At 47.3% G+C, this 16,967-nt stretch overlaps 1 protein-coding gene across 1 annotated transcript in view; it reads right to left on the reverse strand.

The window, feature by feature from the left end:
• The window catches only part of LOC144159793 (ATP-binding cassette sub-family C member 2-like), a 148,667-nt gene that overhangs the window by 89,485 nt on the left and 42,215 nt on the right, over nucleotides 1-16,967 (reverse strand). Inside the window, exons 11-12 of the mRNA XM_077691477.1 lie at nucleotides 16,105-16,308; nucleotides 5,461-5,607 (exon numbers count right to left, since the gene is read on the reverse strand). Coding sequence (XP_077547603.1) covers nucleotides 5,461-5,607; nucleotides 16,105-16,308 — 351 coding nt within the window. The remainder of the gene's footprint in view (nucleotides 1-5,460; nucleotides 5,608-16,104; nucleotides 16,309-16,967) is intronic.

Here is a 16,967-nt window from a genome sequence, read left to right on the forward strand (position 1 = left end):
TGTATCCCACTCTTTACTTATACTATTTCTGCTCGCTTTGTGAATTTTCTCTTTCTCTAGATTTATTTATATATATTGTAAAGGAGATAATCGGCGTTCTGGAAGAAGGCTGGACTTCTTTATTCATGAACTAGGCGTCGACGCAGACGGGGTGAGCCGAAACGACCAGCTTTTTGCGATGCTGACACTGAACGAGCGCGTCCTCTTCCTCAAGCGGCATCCGGCGCAGCATGTCCACGTAGTGGGTTTTGCCCGTTGTTGCTGATGCTCATCACAGTTCTCATGGGCGCAACATGCTTAGTACAATACCCCCGGCGGAAAGGGGAGCCATCCTGGCGACCTACGGGGAACACAAGATGAGCGGGTCAAAGTATGGCTTCAGCCTCTGGACGTGAACCGTCTCGCGACCACTACGTCGGCGGTCCGAGGTGGACGTTACAGGTTCAACAACATAGTTCACAGGTGACGTTTGTTCCAGTACTCGGTAAAGCACTTGGTACTAAAAACGAAATTTCGACGAAAGACCGGGAGCCGGGCGCGGTACTGAAAGCATGACCAGTGGTCCTTTAGAAAATGTTGGAGCTGTAATGAAGTCATCGTGACGCTCCTTTTGGCGTTGCTGCTCTTCCGATGTAAATCGTCGGGCTAGCTGACGACATTCCTCGGCATGTCGAGCGATGTCAGGCAGTGGTGCATACTCGGAGGCGTCAGGTCGGTACGGAAGGACTGTATCCAGCATGCAGGAGGGCTCACGACCATAGAGTAAAAAGAACGGCGAGAATCCTGTGGTCGCCGGCGTGGCCGTATTATAAGCATACGTCACACAAGGAAGAACGGGGTTCCAGTTAGAGTGGTCCGAGGAGACGTTCATGGCGATCATATCGCCAAGTGTGCGGTTAAACCTCTCGGTCAGGCCATTAGTCTGGGGGTGGTGGGACGTGCTCTTTCGGTGGACGACGTGGCACTCGGCTAGAAGGGCCTCCACGACCCCGGATAGAAAGACGCGGCCTGTGTCGCTCAGTAGTTCGCTAGGAGCACCGTGCCGAAGAACAAAACGGCGTACAAGGAAAGTCGCAACGTCCCGAGCCGAGGCGTCCGGTAGCACAGCTGTTTCGGCATACCGCGTTAAGTGATCAACGGCGACGATGATCCAGCGGTTGCCGGTGGCTGTGCGTGGGAGTGTGCCGTAGAAATCGATGCCTACCCGGTCGAACGGCCGCGATGGGCAGGGCAGCGGCTGAAGTGGGCCACTGACGTGCTGCGTTAGAGATTTCCGACGTAGGCAGTCTGGGCAAGATCGAACAAACTTGGCGACAAAGGTATACATCCCGCGTTAGTAGTAGCGAAGTCGGAGGCGTTCGTAGGTTTTAAGGATTCCAGCGTGAGCACTTTGTGCATCGGTGTGAAACGTAGTACAAATGTCCTTGCGCAAGTGGCGAGGAATCACGAGTAGCCATTTTCGACCTTCGGGGAAGTATTTCTGGCGATATGGGAGCTGGTCCCGAATAGTGCAGTGGGCATCTTGATGACGCAGTGGTCGAGGCACAGGAGCTGCCCGTGAGTGCGACAAATATTCGAGGATCGAAGAAACCCAAGGGTCTTTGCGCTGCTCAGCAACCATGTCCGTCATGGCGAGAGAGGTCAGGCTGTGGTCTGCTGCGAACAAGCTATGTATATCCGGCGCAAGGGCGGATCGAGAAAGAGCGTCGGCGTCGGTATACTTCCGTCCGGATCGGTACACAACACGGATATCGTACTCTTGAAGGCGGAGTGCCCAGCGGCCAAGACGGCCGGCGGGATCCTTCAGCGACGATAACCAACACATAGCATGGTGATCCGTTACGACGTCGAAAGGGTGTCCGTACAGGTAAGGACAGAATTTGCTGAATGCCCATACAATAGCCAAACATTCTTTCTCTGTTACGGAGTAGTTGACGACGGCCTTCCTCAGTGTACGGCTCGCGTAACTCACCACGTATTCGTCAAATCCGTCCTTTTGTTGACAGAGTACGGCACCTAAGCCAACACCAATGACATCAGTGTGGATCTCAGTGGGCGCATTCGGGTCAAAGTGCCGCAGTATCGGTGGTGACGTAAGGACCCGAGGTAACTTTAAGAAAGCGCTCTCACACTCGGGGGATTATTCGGCAATGTCTCTACTTCCGCCGAGAAGCTGTGTGAGAGGGGCAATGACGGAGGCAAAGTTTCGTACAAAGCAGCGGAAGTACGAACAGAGGCCGATGAAGCTTCGTAGGTCCTTTAGCGTGGTTGGCTTCGGAAACTCCGACACGGCACGAAGTTTTCCCAGGTACGGTTGGACACCATCTTTCGAAACAGCGTGTCCTAAAATGGTGAGTTTTCGAGCAGCGAAGCGGCACTTCTTAAGGTTTACCTGAAGACCAGCCGAGGCAAGGCATGTTTCAGGCGTGTTTCAGGCGTGTGAGATGCGTTGCAAAATCATGCGAAAACACGACTATGTCGTCTAAATAGCAGAGACACGTCTTCCATTTCAAGCCCCGCAGTACATTGTCCATCATTCGTTCGAATGTGGCCGGTGCATTACAGAGTTCGAACGGCATGACGTTGAACTTGTAAAGGCCATCGGGCGTCGTGAAAGCCGTCTTTGAACGATCAGCGTCGGCCATGGGCACTTGCCAGTAGCCAGATTTTAACTCTAATGACGAGGAAAACTCGGCTGCCTACAGGCAGGCGAGCGCGTCGTCTATAAGAGGCAGCGGGTAAACGTCCTTGCGCGTGATTTTGTTCAGGCGGCGATAATCCATACGGAATCGATTACAGCTGTTCTTTTTTTAACGATAACCACAGGAGAAGCCGAAGGACTCACGGATGGTCGAATGACGTTACGTTTCAGACTGTCCGCGACATGTTCATCAATGACACGCCGTTCGGTGGAGGACACGCGATAGGGTCGCTGTCGCAACGGCGCGTGCGTGCCGGTGTCGATCTCATGACACACAGTCGACGTGCGGCCCAAAGCGGTGTCGTAGCAGTCGAAGGATGAAGTGAAGCGGTGTAGAAGAGTAAGTAGCTCGTCACGTTCGGCCGAAGGAAGGTCGTCGTCAATGGCGCTTATCAAAAGGGTGTCATCGGGTGGAGAATGAAGACCAAGTGCGGTGATGTCAACGGGCGTCGATTCCTCGAATACACTGACAACTAGACCGGGGTGCACTTCTTCTACAACGCCAAGGCATTCGCCGCGGAAAAGTGTGGTAGGGAACGACGTCGGGTTTGAAATAAGCATTGTGCCGGCACCATTTGCAATATCGGGGACGGCGAACGGCAGCGACAAACCTTTGCGAGCACAAATAAGGCCGGATGGCGCGAAGACGACTGTGGCGTCAGAAATACTGTTGCACGACAACGGCACAAGCACAGATGAGCCAGGAGGAATGTCCGTGTCGTCTTTGACACGCAACTTGGCGGTTGTCTCGTCCTGCGGGTTTTCTACCTCCGTAAACAGCTCAACTTCAGCGCGATCACAGTCAATGATAGCCTGGTGGCGCGACAAAAAGTCGCATCCGAGAATCATGTTGTGAGAGCACGCTGACAAAACGATGAGCTCGACTATATATACAACCCCTTGAATTGTGACCCGAGCAGTGCATGCGGACCGCGGCTCCAACGGTTGCGCACTAGCGGTTCGGAGAGTAACACCACCTACAGGTGTCGTCACTTTTCGTAGCATTCGGCAAAGTATCGCGTCAATAACAGACACCGCAGCTCCAGTGTCAATAAGCGCCAGGGTAGCAACACCATCAACACACACTTCGATTACATTGCACGGCGAACAATGTGGACTCAGGCATTTCGACGTTGACGCAGTTTGTGCCTCTGAAACTGCGGCGTCTAGTTTTCCGGGTCATCATTGGTAGGACGACGGCGCATCGGAGAGAGTGAGCGGCGTCGTGGGGAAAGCGAACGACGGCTGACGAAGTCGTGGTTATCAGACGGAGCAGTCGTCGGCAGCCGGGTCGGAGCGTGCTCCATGAGCGGCGTTGGCGTATAGGATAAGGCAATCCGAACGGGTTCGGATCCCACCCGGCGGGCATTTTTTCTCCACTTTCTTTCTTTCTTTCCAAATTCTTTATCTGTTTCAATGACCTACCACATCCTCCCCTTCGCTTTCCGAGGTTTTCTTGACTGCCAACCCTTATTTCTGTCTTATTTCAACGAGCCCCTAATTTCCGATTCTGATTCACTACATGCATAGCGAGGACCTCTGTTCTGGCAGTCTTGGTGCCATAGGGAGCTTTAGAGGGTTCAAGGCTGGTCGATCACTCTCGACATGTCGTAGACACTTGAGTCATGGCCCGGGGTTTAAAAAGAAGGTCCCCTTCACCCCAAGTAGTCCGAGTGGCGCTAGCTACCACCCCCAAGCACAGAAAACAAAAATACCCTAACATAAATACACCAGAAAGTTGAGGGGAAAATAGCCCCGAAACGGACGCAACGGTCTAACGGCCCGCAAATCGAGTGCATTGTCTCAGCGTGTGAACGATTTTCATCAACCACTTAACTAATTAGTGTGTAGGAATCGGACGCTGGACATCAATACTTCTGCTCACATGCTCCAGATGCTCATCGCGTATAATCAAGCTTCCACGGGGTGCATACCCATATATGCACGGATATGTAGTGGCCATTGCCTGGTTAAATAAATTGCACGCTCAGTTCGGAGCGAACAGTTGAAAGGCATCAGGCAAAGTCTAGTTGTAGTTGGCTAAATGCGCAAATGAACCTAATAAATCTTACCCGGGCTCGTTGCAAAAAATCTGCGTCCGATCCTTCCATGATTTTATTATTGATGCAATAAACAAGAGCGACATCTGTTTGTCGAGATGGGGGTAAAAATTACCATTGCTTGATGGCGGCTAATACTTTATAGCGTGCAAGTAAGCAAACTTTATAGAGTCGTTTGGCATTAACTGCTAGAACTTGATCCAAGGAACGCTTTGTCTGGGTATGGGCCCATTCGTGTTGCTGACACCAGATCACGCAAATTGATCAATGCGTTCCTGCAGAAATCTGGCCGGCGATGGTTTGCGTTGTAAGTGAGCCTATAGTGGCATTTATTGACCTTAGCTTAATCAAGCTAGGGCATCCCTTTAGCGTTTCTGTTCTAGGACTAAGCCGATTTGGAGAACGAGTTTTCGCTCTTCATCCGGCTCTCCGTTCTCCTAGGTAAAACAAAGTTGCGTGAAAAAGAACGAGATATGTTTACGAAGCACTAATACAGCTGCGGTAAGTCGATATGATCACTGCTTCCGAAACGAATGGTTCTGGTGTCCGTTCCCAACGCATACAAGTTAGCTGAAGTTCCCGAACTTCCAGTGAACTATTCTTCTATCAACACAAGCCGCCACAGACATTTGACAATTGGTATAGCGTGTGGTTCAAGAATTTTCAGCTCAGGATTGCCCTCCGAACGCCAGTACTCACCGCATTCAAGGTCCTCATTAACATATTGAGGCTACCGGTGAATGTTTCAGTTTCGGATAGCAGGTAAACGCTTGAAAAGGATTCAGCAGCCGAGAGGATTCGTGTTGGATCCACAAGCACCAGTGTTCCGTACATCATGATGATCAACTGCAACACCACACAAATCATTTTAATGTCATCTTTGCTAAGCTCTAGATCGCAAAGAAGTCTTCCCTCGTGCTATGGGTCATGCGTTAAAAGAGATACGATGCCAAGAATACGCGAGTAGTGAAACCTTTGCAGCACCCCCTTTTCAAAAATACCTTTTCAGAAATACATTTTAAGAGTGTTCATTCAGCTGTTCGGCGCCAACCCAGATTCGCACTTTTTTGCATCATAAATGGCATCACATACCGCCGCAAAAAAGGCTGCGCCAGATAGCAGCTATCTAGCAGTATAAAAACAACCAGGGCACCGAAGCACGCTTTATTCCGCCGCACGAAAGGAAATATTGCTCCGATGATGGCCTGCTTCGGTCGTGCGATGACACGAGCGTTCCCTGATACGACCAAAGACCGTGACCAAGATTGTCAGATATCAGAACGGAATGAATACCGGCATCACGTGGCCAGATGTTTCTTTTCTGCGTTTTTGCATGCTGTTTTTTTTCTGAAGAACATGAAGTCGACGACTTGAAGAGAGGGCGAGGAGGGTGCTTTTCGAGGAGCGAATGAAAAGCTAGATTCATTTCCCACAACCCCCAGATAAAGCTATTGCGTATAAGGCGGCGAAACAAAATGTATTTACAGGTTTCCTAAACGTTTAGTATCAATCTACGCGCACAGGTAAGAACAAAGAAATACAACAGCGCGTATACACAATTCACTTTCGTGCCAGCATATACGGCGGCGGTTACATGGCTTCGACCGACAGAAGAGCATTGCAGCGAGCTACTGCAGCGGCAAGGGGCGCGTGTGAACCTACTGGGCTGCAGGCTTCCCTCAGCATTCGTTGTGAATCATGGCGTTAGCGGGATAGAAGCTTCGTTCGCTGCGCTTCTGTGGAAGCCACGAAACGTGACTTCGTCAAAAGGCGTTGCGCTGCTGAGCACGAGGTCGCGGGTTCGATTCCCGGCCGCGGCGGCCGCTTTTCTGATGGAGGCGAAAAGCAAAAACGCCCGTGTGTTCGAGATTTCGGCGCACGATAAAGATCCCCAGGTGGTCAAAATTAATCCGGAGCCCTCCACTACGGCGCGCCTCATCGCCTGCGTTGCGTCGGCGCGTTAAACCCCACAATCAATCAAATCAGTGACTTCGTCAAGGAGAATTTCCACCCACTTGTGCGTGTTAAATTCCTGCCGCGACGATTGCGGGTGTTACGCATGAAGAAAATCGCACCGCACCAATGTCAGAGCAGAAACTGAAAACACATGTCTTGCGGGCGAGCAAATCGCGCGGTGCGGCGCTGTGCTGGCGATAACTACAACTTTATCAGCCCTTCTTTGTGAAGAAGGGTGTCTAAAGTTTTTACACGCCCCGCTTTTAACATGCAAACATATTTGCACTCTGCGCAAATATCTTCCTAAATATTTTCCGCATTCGAGATGACATCATTTATAACATTTATGGAATAGTTAAACAGCTTCGTTGGAATATTTTACCGCTGTATTACTTTTTGAAAAGTTCCGTAACATGCGACATGTGATTTGAACTAAAAGTACACGATTACACGTAGTATGTACGAGACACCATTTCGTCATAAAAAATCACCAAACAAGAACTATCACTTTCCGAATCACACTATAATGCAAATGGTTAAGCCCAATCTAAGCTACTAACATAGTGGTACGAGCGTTAGTAATTGTGGCCATTGCTGCAACGACTTGTGAGTTCTTGGACAATTCAATGTGGCTAGCTGCCCGGTGTTTTTATCATGACAAGCGAAACAGGAAACGGGTTGTTGCGGATAGGATCCAGGCCATGGCTTTGCCGAGAACGCTCTTTTATACACCTGTTCTCGCTCGGCGTAACGACAGGGATTTCTCTCTTAGCTCGTTCTTTTTTGTTCTTTTCCGTAAAATGTGTTTGGTGTACCGAGATGTCCTGTATAGACAGTTTTAAACCCTATGCAGTACACTTATTTGAGGAGTTTTGTTGTATTGCTTATTTTTGTAAAGAAATATCACAAATTATTGCGACCACAAATGTTACGGAACGACGAAAGCACATGTAACAACTGCAATGCGTCGGCCGCAGCTCAGGTAAATGTTACCGTAACGCTGAAGTCAAATGCTATACATTGAGCTAAATGTTTTTTTTTTCAATTTTCTCAATTTTTATTATTACGTCCACAATTCGTAAATTGAGTACAGTACGTACGTACGTGCGCACGCATGTGCGTGTGCGTGTGCGTGCGCGCGTGCATGCGTGCGTGTGTGCGTGTGCGCCTGTGTGTGTGCGTGTGCGCGTGTGCGTGTGCGCCAGCGCGCTTTTATATTGCTCTGTCCGAATAACTCATTCACTATTATTTTCGTTATTTCATTCGTTCATAGCGCTATCTGTCTTCTGCTCTTTCTATTATCATTTTACGGTGGTCAAACGGTTATCCGTTTTGGCCAAAACATGCCCTCCATAAGTTAACTTTTAGTGTTATATCCCTCCTCCCCCCCCCCCCCTCCATGCCCCCAGTAACACAGTAACGCAAGAAGCTCATTCGCAATGTCGGAGCGCTTTTTTTATCATTATTGTTTCGATGGCCACATGGACCGACCGAAGATTGTTTTGACGTAAATACTCCGTGGGTTATATTCCTATACAAAATGAGAAGCCAGCATTATAGCATTACAAGAAAGGCATAGCGAATTTTTTAGTAAAAGCTTAGTAAAAAGTCGCCCGGAGCTGCACACGTGACACGCACGCCCGGCTTTTATCTTTCGGCCCGAAAAAAAGTCAAGCGGCATCGTCATCTGCTGGAACCTTCTCGCCCGCCCAATTGTGACTTCTCATAACGATCGCCGATGCGGCCGTGACCTGCCGCCGTTTGCGTGCGGCGGCCATGATGCATGCGCTAATAATGTAAAAGAAAATAAAAGTAAAACAGACTGGGAATTTTGTAATCTAGAAATCCGGCTATCAGGTGCTTCTCGACTGTTCAGGGGCCCCTTGCCTGTGTTTGGGGCGAAGATAAAGCGCGACGTGCGTGTGACATGTACAGCTCCGAGTGACATCAGCTTCAGGGCGCATCTTTGCGGCGCTCAGCTTCCGCCCGGAGCACTTTACCCGCATCTGGTGAGCTGAGGTTTTGAGCGCTGCACCTCTGCACGCATTTATAATTTCGGAAATGTAATAATCGATACAAGATGGACTCATGTTTCTCTACAAGTTAATCATTACAATCAAGCACCCAACATAGGATAATAAAACGGTGATTAACCAAATCGAGTTACATATTCCCCTAAATAGCACTTGGCACCAGCCACGGCCACTGATCACTTTGCGCAAGCAAGACAATTTTATTTCCAAAACCCATTTTTAAATTAATTAGTCTCTATTAAACATCCCGCCTACGCACACATTTCTTTAACCCATTTTTGATTACCTACACTTGCTTATGTGTTGTCTCGGTATGCCTGATATTCCTCGTTTACAAAGGGCCTCACCCGTAAAGGCACAGCACAGTTGGTGAGCGTTTCAAATAAATAAATAAATAAAATAGTGCGTGGTTGGACGCATTGGCGGCGTTCAACGTAGCCGTCCTCATAGATAAACCAAATATAACAAAAAACGGAAAAATTCAGCTAATAAAAAAGCTTTTGCACATATGTATGATCATTCACCAATATTTCTGGTCACTTTTTGTGTTGTGAAACAGCAGCTTCAATGTTGAAAGGTACAGAGAAAATAAAGAAGAATAAATATTCATTCGTGGACTATTCGAAATCGCCACGTCCAAAAAACTTTCAAAACAATTGGTAAAAATTACCCTCCAGCAATGTCCCCAGTAATTACCAGAAAATAACGCCGAAAACAGGTATGAAAAGTTTGGCTGATCAATACATAAGTTTGAAAAAAACCACCGCATCAGGCGGAACACGAAGAAAACTTGACAAACACTTGCGCAAGTGTTTTTATACTTCTCTTTCCATCCCGCCTGATGCACTCTCGCTTTCTTTCGAACCATGGAAAGACCCATGCAGTATATTTCAATGCCTGCCACGAACGCAAGATTTTCTGTCACTTCCTGAAACTACCTTTCCACGGTGATCTACTTATGTACCTGCTTTGTAGATGTTTGCCCTTCATGTGAGCATTAGAAAATATTGTTAATTTTGACATGAAGCCCTAGACGTTCTGGCAAGAAGTCAACAAAACTGTTTTAATATTCAAATATTTTGGCTGTCCCCACACCATTCTTTAATTCAGATTAATACACTAATTACACGGCGGAAGTAACCGCAGTTACGTTTAACCGTGGTTACTAAATCGTAACCGCGGTTATCGCGAACTGCGGGTTTGGCTGTTACACGAGAAATTGCAAGTGTGTCGACAGCGGTCACTTGGTTATGAGTGTAACAAAAATTCGTTAATAAACTTTTAACCTTGCTATAAAAAACGAGCGAAGCAGTGTAGACAAAAGGAAATATCAGACAGCTGCTTCAGACCCAAATGCGACTACGTCGCGCGCAGCGAGAGAGAGGCTTCCCCAACAGCTCGCAACCGCCTTGGTTTTCTCGGGTTGGCTCGGTGTTGCGACCTCTAGGCTTAGCATCACAGTGGATATTTGACCGGCGCTATCTTTACAACTGTGCGTTACAACACACAGCAAATTTTTTTCACCACACCAACGTCCAGTTTCTCGCATGTAGAAGTTCTTTTCCGTGGTCAGAGTGATTTCAAAGAGCAGCGACAAGCTGCTGCTGCCGTGGTCTGGGCTGGTTCAAGCCACTCCCAATGTCTTGCTGGCAGGCCCGTAGCCGTGTTTGCAGGCCCGGCCGACGTGCGCGCGGATCGTTTCCGAGTGCTGAAAACGCTTCACGATTGCCTGGTTCATCTATTTTCTTGACGAACCGCACGCGGACTTTACAAATTTCCCACGGCTTTTACCCTAGTTGACCGTGTGTATCGGGAAACGAGCCGCTGCTCACGGGCAGTCACGCTGACTGCGCAAGCAACGCAAAGAACGCAAGCGCCTCTTCGGGGCAGCTTTGGGGCGGCGATTATTTAGGGGCCTTCGTCTCCTCCGAACGCTAGGTGATTGATTTTTTCGCCTCCGCTCATACGTGCCGCCACTTGCGTACGAAGTGACTTTGGTGATTTTGAACACGGCGGCTGGGGAAACTGCGGTTAGCGTGACCGAACTTAGGTGGCCAAGCTCAGTTTGCGCTAATCATGGTTAGCGGGGTAAACGCAGTTTCGTCTGTCGGGTAACCCAGCGAACTTCGGTTTTGTCTAACCGCGGTTTGCTTAACTGTGGTTAACTTTGTCCGTGTAACTAGAGTATTACTGTAACAGGTAACACAAACTGGGCAGTCTGACGCATTGTCCAAGATTACATGACCCGGCGTTACCAATATATTCGAAGCATTCACGTGGCTGCGACAGACACGCAGCGCGGCTAGCTGAGACAGCGGCGAGATAACGAATCTGCGCCTGCCTACGCTGTGACTAGACGGCGACTTCCGAACGCGGTGTACCATGTACGGGCATGACATCAACGCGACCTGCACTGCCCTCGGTGCGCTTTAAAAAAATTCAAATTTTGGGACTGCAGCCACACCTGAGATATAAGCGCGCGATAGCGGTGGGCTCCGGATGAATTACAACCATCCGAAGATCTTTACCGTTCTGCGAAATCTCGAAACGGGGACGTTGTTCCTTCTAGTCTCCATCTAAACAGCGGCCACCGCGACCATGATGGCGCCCGCATCTTCGCCGCGCTTTTGGCGCAGCCTCGCAGTAACGGGTATCTGGATATATTCGTTTAGGCTGGCCGGCTGTGCACGGGTACTGGTTGCTAAGCGGACATTCCCGAGTGCTTGCTTTTCACTTTTTAAATTGCTAAATTTTGCGTCGCCGTTGTGTGATGACTGTAGCCTGGGTCCGCTGTCCGCAACCCTGAAGTCACGGCGGTCTCACACTGATCGAGCGATGTCGCTTTTCCTCTACACGTGGGTTGTGCGCCTTAGCCACACTGTATTCGTAGCTTCCCGGCGTGGGACGAGCGTGCTGCGTATCTTTTTATGAAGTACTAGCACTAGTACCCGGTGGTGCCCCGGGTGGGTCATTATATAAATGACACTACTGGTATTGACATGTTCATTTATTTGCTAGTTGTCATATTTGGCTTCTTTCGTACTAGCTTGTTGCGCTCCCTCCTCAAATCTAGCCTAATTCGAGATCTTACCATACGGTGGTCACTACACCTTACCCTTCCGAGCACTTCCACATCCTGCACGACGCCAGGGTTATCACATAATATGAAGTCTATTTCAGTTTTGTGCTCTCCATTCGGGCTCCTCCAGGTCCACTTCCGACTCTCCCGTTTACAGAAGAAGGTAAAGTAGAAGAATTCAGGATCGCGCTGCAGAACCGATATTCCGCACTTAACGAGGAAGCCGAGCTTACGACACAGGAAGCCAGTGACAACCTTACACGCATTATCACGGAGTGTGCAGTAGAAGTCGGGGGCACTATGGCTAGACAGGATACTGGTAAACTTTCACAGGAGACGAAACATCTAATCAGGAAACGGCAAACCATGACAATCTCTACCGCAGCTGACAGAATAGAACTAGCGGAACTCTCGAAGTTAATCAATAAGCGCAAGACAGCTGACATACGGGAGTATAAGATGGAGAGGATCGAATACGCTGTAAAGAACGGAGGCAGCCTGAAAGCAGTGAAGAGACGTCTTGGCGTGGGAAAAAATCAGATGTATGCACTTAAGGATAAGCAAGGCAATGTCATCACAAATAGGGATAAAATAGTCACAGTGGCCGAGGAGTTCTATAGGGATCTGTACAGTAGCCGGGACATCCAGGATAATGCCGAACGAGACAGTAGGTCAGATGAGATAGACATCCCACCAGTAACGACCGAAGAATTAAGGAAGGCTTTGAAAGAAATGAAAGGGGGCAAAGCACCTGGTGAGGATCAGATAACAGCAGACCTCTTGAAGGATGGCGGAGAAATTGTACTTGAAAAACTGGCAAACCTGTTTACGCAATGTCTAATGACCGCAATGGTACCGGAATCTTGGAAGAACGCGAACATCATCCTAATCCATAAGGAAGGCGACATGAAGGTCTTGAAAAATAAAAGGCCGATCAGCTTACTGTCAGTCGTCTAAGTCGTCTACAAGGTATTTACCAAGGTAATCGCTAACCGAATTTCTGCAACTTTAGATTTCAGTCAACCTAAAGAACAAGCAGGGTTCCTTAAAGGTTGTTGAAAAATGGACCATATTCACACGATCAATCAGGTGATAGAGTAGTGCGCTGAGTTTACTGAACCCCTATATATAGCCTTCATAAATTATTAGAAAGCATTTGACTCGGTCGAAACCCTAGCAGTCATTCAGGCATTACGGAACCAGGGGGTAGATGAGCATTATATAAGAATACTAGAGGATATCTACAATGGGTCCACAGCTACCATTATCCTCCATAGGGAGAGCAGTAAAATAGCTATAAGGAAGGGTGTCAGACAAGCAGACACAATCTCTCCAATGTTATTCACAGCATGTTTACAAGAAGTATTCAGAACATTGGATGGGGAACAGGTGGGAGTAAGGGTTAATGGTGAATACCGCAGTAACCTCAGATTTGCTGATGACGTTGCTTTGCTAAGTAACTCGGGGGACGAATTGCAAAGCATACTTTCCACACTGGGCGAACAGAGGAGAACCGTGGGCCTGAAAATTAATATGCAGAAAACTAAAGTAATGATCAATAACCTCGGGACAGCACAGCGGTTTGAGATAAGTGGGGAGGCAGTGGAAGTGGTAAGCGAATATATCTACTTAGGCCAAGTTGTGACCCCAGATCCCAACCATGAGGCAGAGATAATTAGAAGGATCAGAATGGGGTGGGGTGCACATGGCAGACATTCTCAGATAATGAATAGCAGACTACCATTGTCGCTGAAGAAGAAAGTGTATGACAGCTGCATCTTACCGGTACTAACCTACGGGGCAGAAACTTGGAGGCTCTCTAAGAGGGTTCAACTTAAATTGAGAACTACTCAGCGGGCAATGGAGCGGAAAATGATAGGTGTAACATTAAGGGACAAGAGAGCGGAGTGGGTCAGGGAGGAAACTGGTGTTAGAGACATAATAGTAGAAATTAAGAAGAAGAAATGGACGTGGGCAGGGCATGTAATGCGAAGGCAAGCTAACCGCTGGTCATTACGGGTAACGGAGTGGATTCGTAAGGAAGGCAAGCGTTGCAGGGGGCGGCAGAAAGTTAGATGGGCAGATGAGATCAAGAAGTTTGCGGGGATAAATTGGTCACAGTTGGCACAGGACCGAGGTAATTGGAGAATAATGGGAGAGGCCTTTGCCCTGCAATGGGCGTAGATAGGCTAGTGATGATGATGATGATGATGATAATGATATTTGGCTACTTCATCGTGAAGTGGTACACACGTAGGAGCTCCTGACTGCTATAAATACTAGGGCTTCAACCGCAGGCTCGTCGGGGTAATGTGAAACGACTGGCACTCGTGTTTTGCTGCAACTATCGCTAAACAAATTGAACCAAGATGGTGCGCTCGAGCGAGTGAACCAGTGAGCTGGATAGTATCGTGGCGTGTGATGTTACTACCTTTAAAAGGTGACCCTCTTTCTTTTGCTAACTATGGTTTAATTTCTAATCAGTTTTCCTCATCGAAACTTCCAGAAAATATAGTAGCAACTATTACCCCTAATGTTCTTGACAAACGTCGGATTGCGTTTCTCTTGCAACATGGTTTTAAGGAGTAGTTTTCAACCACCGCTGAGCTATGTTAAATTGTCCAATCTTTCGCTTCGACGCTCGATGCAGGTGGATGTATTTTTTTGTGCTTCACCAAAGCGTTTGATTTAGTCCTGAATGAAAAATAATTCACAAACGGCATCTCATCGGGCTCTTTTCCTTTCCTGTAGCATGGGTTTTAAAACCCATGCTACAGGAAAGGAAAAGAGCCCGATGTCTACATGTTGGTTTCGATTCGACAAATAATACAATTGTATTATTTGTCGAATTGAAACTAACATATAGACACTGACGGACGTATTTTTACTACTGTTCCTGTCCCCTGTGGAGTTCCTTAGGTAGCGTTTTGGGCCCCTTACCTTTTGTAATTTAGTGTACTTATATCGCCTCCGTCATAAAAGAACCCGTACAAATTCGACATTTTACTAACGACGGCGTTACGTTGATCAACATTACTTTATTAGTGACCCACAAGCTATAAACTACTCACTCACTGACATGGCCTTCACGAGACTTGAATGGGGCATGCTATTGAACCCGAAAAAAGTCCTCTCCCTTCCCATCGCCAAAAAAAACCAAATCTTTACCGATTTTTGTACTTTTAGCAGGAAGTCCCTAAAACCAATTAGAGGAATATAGGTATTTGGGCATAAATTTAAGAAAAAATATACTCTGGATTCCGCAGGTTAGTAATGCTTGTTTCTCTGTATTTCGTAAATTATGTTTACTTTGGAATAGGCTTCGAGAAGCTCCACCTGAGTCTAAATTACGTGCATACTCGACGCTAATTAGGCCTAAACTAGAATATCCTTGCGCTGTTCGGGACACTAACACAACAAATACTATCGGCTTGTTAGGAAACATTCAAAGAGGAGCTGTTCGGCTGGTTTATTCAAAATTTTATCGCACAGATACTCTTTCTGAGCTGATGCGGAAATAAAACACTGGAATCTAGAAGACAGTTTCTCCGCCGTAAATTCTATTCATTTTACCACCGAAAACTTGCTTTCTCTTCTTGAAACGCCTTGTTCCTTGCCGTACTCCTCATTCCCATAGTCTGTCCTAAACACCACTGTTTGATGCGACCAATCTCTAAATTTTCTTTTTCCCCCGCACATATAATGATTGGAACAATACACCCGATACTTTTCGTAACTCTCTTGGTTTATTACAAGCAAATGTTCAGTTTTCCCTGCTTAGTTGTGCCTGGAGAGCAGTGTTTTTTTTTCCTGTAGTTGTTTCTGCTTTTGCTGTTTGCATTATTGTGTCATGCTGATGTCCCTGCCCGATGTCCCTGCCTCAGACATAAGCAACATTGTTTCTGATGCTTTGTTTTTCAGCGTTTTTCTTTTCTAAGTTTTTTCTGTATAGCTATTGCTACCATGTAATTTTACCTATTGACTCTGCTTCACTTCATTCATGTACAAGTACCTCTTTTCCATCATTTGCTGCTATTATTCAGTGTATTTTATGTTATTCTGTACAGGAGATCCAACTACAGTCTCCTACCTTGGGACCTCCTTTTGTAGATAACCCCCATGTATCGTTTTCAGATATTAATAAATCGATTGATTGATTGATTGATTGAACGATTGATTGATGCCGATTGTTACCACAGTATTCCCCTTCAGCTTGGGCCTCCATGGCCGGCAGTATGTTCTTAAATAAAAACATACCAGGCATCATTGGCTTACCAGAGAGCTGAGTGCGCTGTAAAGGGCATCAATAATCCCACTGACAACGTTCATTGCCAGAACATATTTCAGCTCTTGTTCTCTATTTCGCTTCAGGCTCTCGAGGTGGTTGCTCTCCCAGGCGTACATTTTCACCGTACGAATGGAATTGAGAAGATCAAGCATCCGGCTCAGTCGGTCGTCTCGCATCTTCATACTCTGTTTCTGCAAGTTAAAAGCCAGTAATAAAAGAATATTTAAAAACCGGCGCTGTAAAGGTTTGAGATCCATAAACAAAAACTCAAGGACAAAAGAAGGACTCCCAGGAATTCCAAATCGGCGTACCTAGGGGCATCAAGTCACATATGTTTGTAATAGCCACTGGGACGAGCATAAAAGAAGTTCAGTCACATTTATTTGTCGGTTGAGTAATGGCTTTGTGTCCCTCAAGGCACTGAAGCTATTAGGTATTGTGCGATTCTTACAAGAGTAGCAGAATCAATAACAGCAGAAGCTCTGCATGACACCATATACTTTGTTCTTCTGAATCTCTCTAATCAATGGTGATGCCCTCGACACGCCTGACTCGTGCGGACATTACCTAGTTATTATCTTTGAAAACCACCTGGATTAATCTCACCACCAAAAAAAAATTGCTCAGACTTGACTCTTTATTAATGGACCGAACGTAGCGTAACGCAGGTCGACGGCTGCTTCTTCTGGGGTGGCTGCTCTTGCCAGAAGGTAGAACTTGGAGGATACATCGGTCGCGGACTATTTATCCATAGAAATTTTTTCATCGAAACAGACATAGCTTCGGCCACGTACTACTAAGCAGCCTTGCAACGCAATACAATAAAATTTCGTTACGTGAAGTAAAACCC

Source organism: Haemaphysalis longicornis, unplaced genomic scaffold (assembly GCF_048455015.1).
Source record: "Haemaphysalis longicornis isolate Haplotype H1 unplaced genomic scaffold, Haemaphysalis longicornis Haplotype H1 scaffold_10, whole genome shotgun sequence".
NCBI lineage: Eukaryota > Metazoa > Arthropoda > Arachnida > Ixodida > Ixodidae > Haemaphysalis > Haemaphysalis longicornis.